Source organism: Plectropomus leopardus, unplaced genomic scaffold, assembly GCF_008729295.1.
Source record: "Plectropomus leopardus isolate mb unplaced genomic scaffold, YSFRI_Pleo_2.0 unplaced_scaffold30311, whole genome shotgun sequence".
NCBI classification, from domain to species: Eukaryota; Metazoa; Chordata; class Actinopteri; order Perciformes; family Serranidae; genus Plectropomus; species Plectropomus leopardus.
The window spans coordinates 1-348 of NW_024633056.1; the positions used below are offsets into that span (position 1 = coordinate 1).

A 348-nucleotide genomic window follows, 5' to 3' on the forward strand; every position below is an offset into this window, starting at 1 on the left:
TAACTGGGCTGCGGCTGGGGCTTGGACGGGTAACTGGGCTGCGGCACGGGCTTGGACGGGTAACTGGGCTGCGGCACGGGCTTGGACGGGTAACTGGGCTGCGGCACNAGGCTTGGACGGGTAACTGGGCTGCGGCACAGGCTTGGACGGGTAACTGGGCTGCGGCACAGGCTTGGACGGGTAACTGGGCTGCGGCACAGGCTTGGACGGGTAACTGGGCTGCGGCACAGGCTTGGACGGGTAACTGGGCTGCGGCACAGGCTTGGACGGGTAACTGGGCTGCGGCACAGGCTTGGACGGGTAACTGGGCTGCGGCACAGGCTTGGACGGGTAACTGGGCTGCGGCAC

The 348-nt window shown here is 67.4% G+C and overlaps 1 protein-coding gene across 1 annotated transcript; it reads right to left on the bottom strand.

Moving 5' to 3' along the window:
- Positions 1–3: 3 nt before the first annotated feature.
- LOC121938595 (protein lifeguard 1-like) lies at positions 4–345 on the bottom strand (the record flags this gene model as incomplete). The annotated part of the gene is made up of 1 exon (XM_042481815.1): positions 4–345. A coding segment is annotated over one exon (342 nt), but the record flags the coding sequence as incomplete, so codon positions are not given.
- Positions 346–348: the final 3 nt, after the last annotated feature.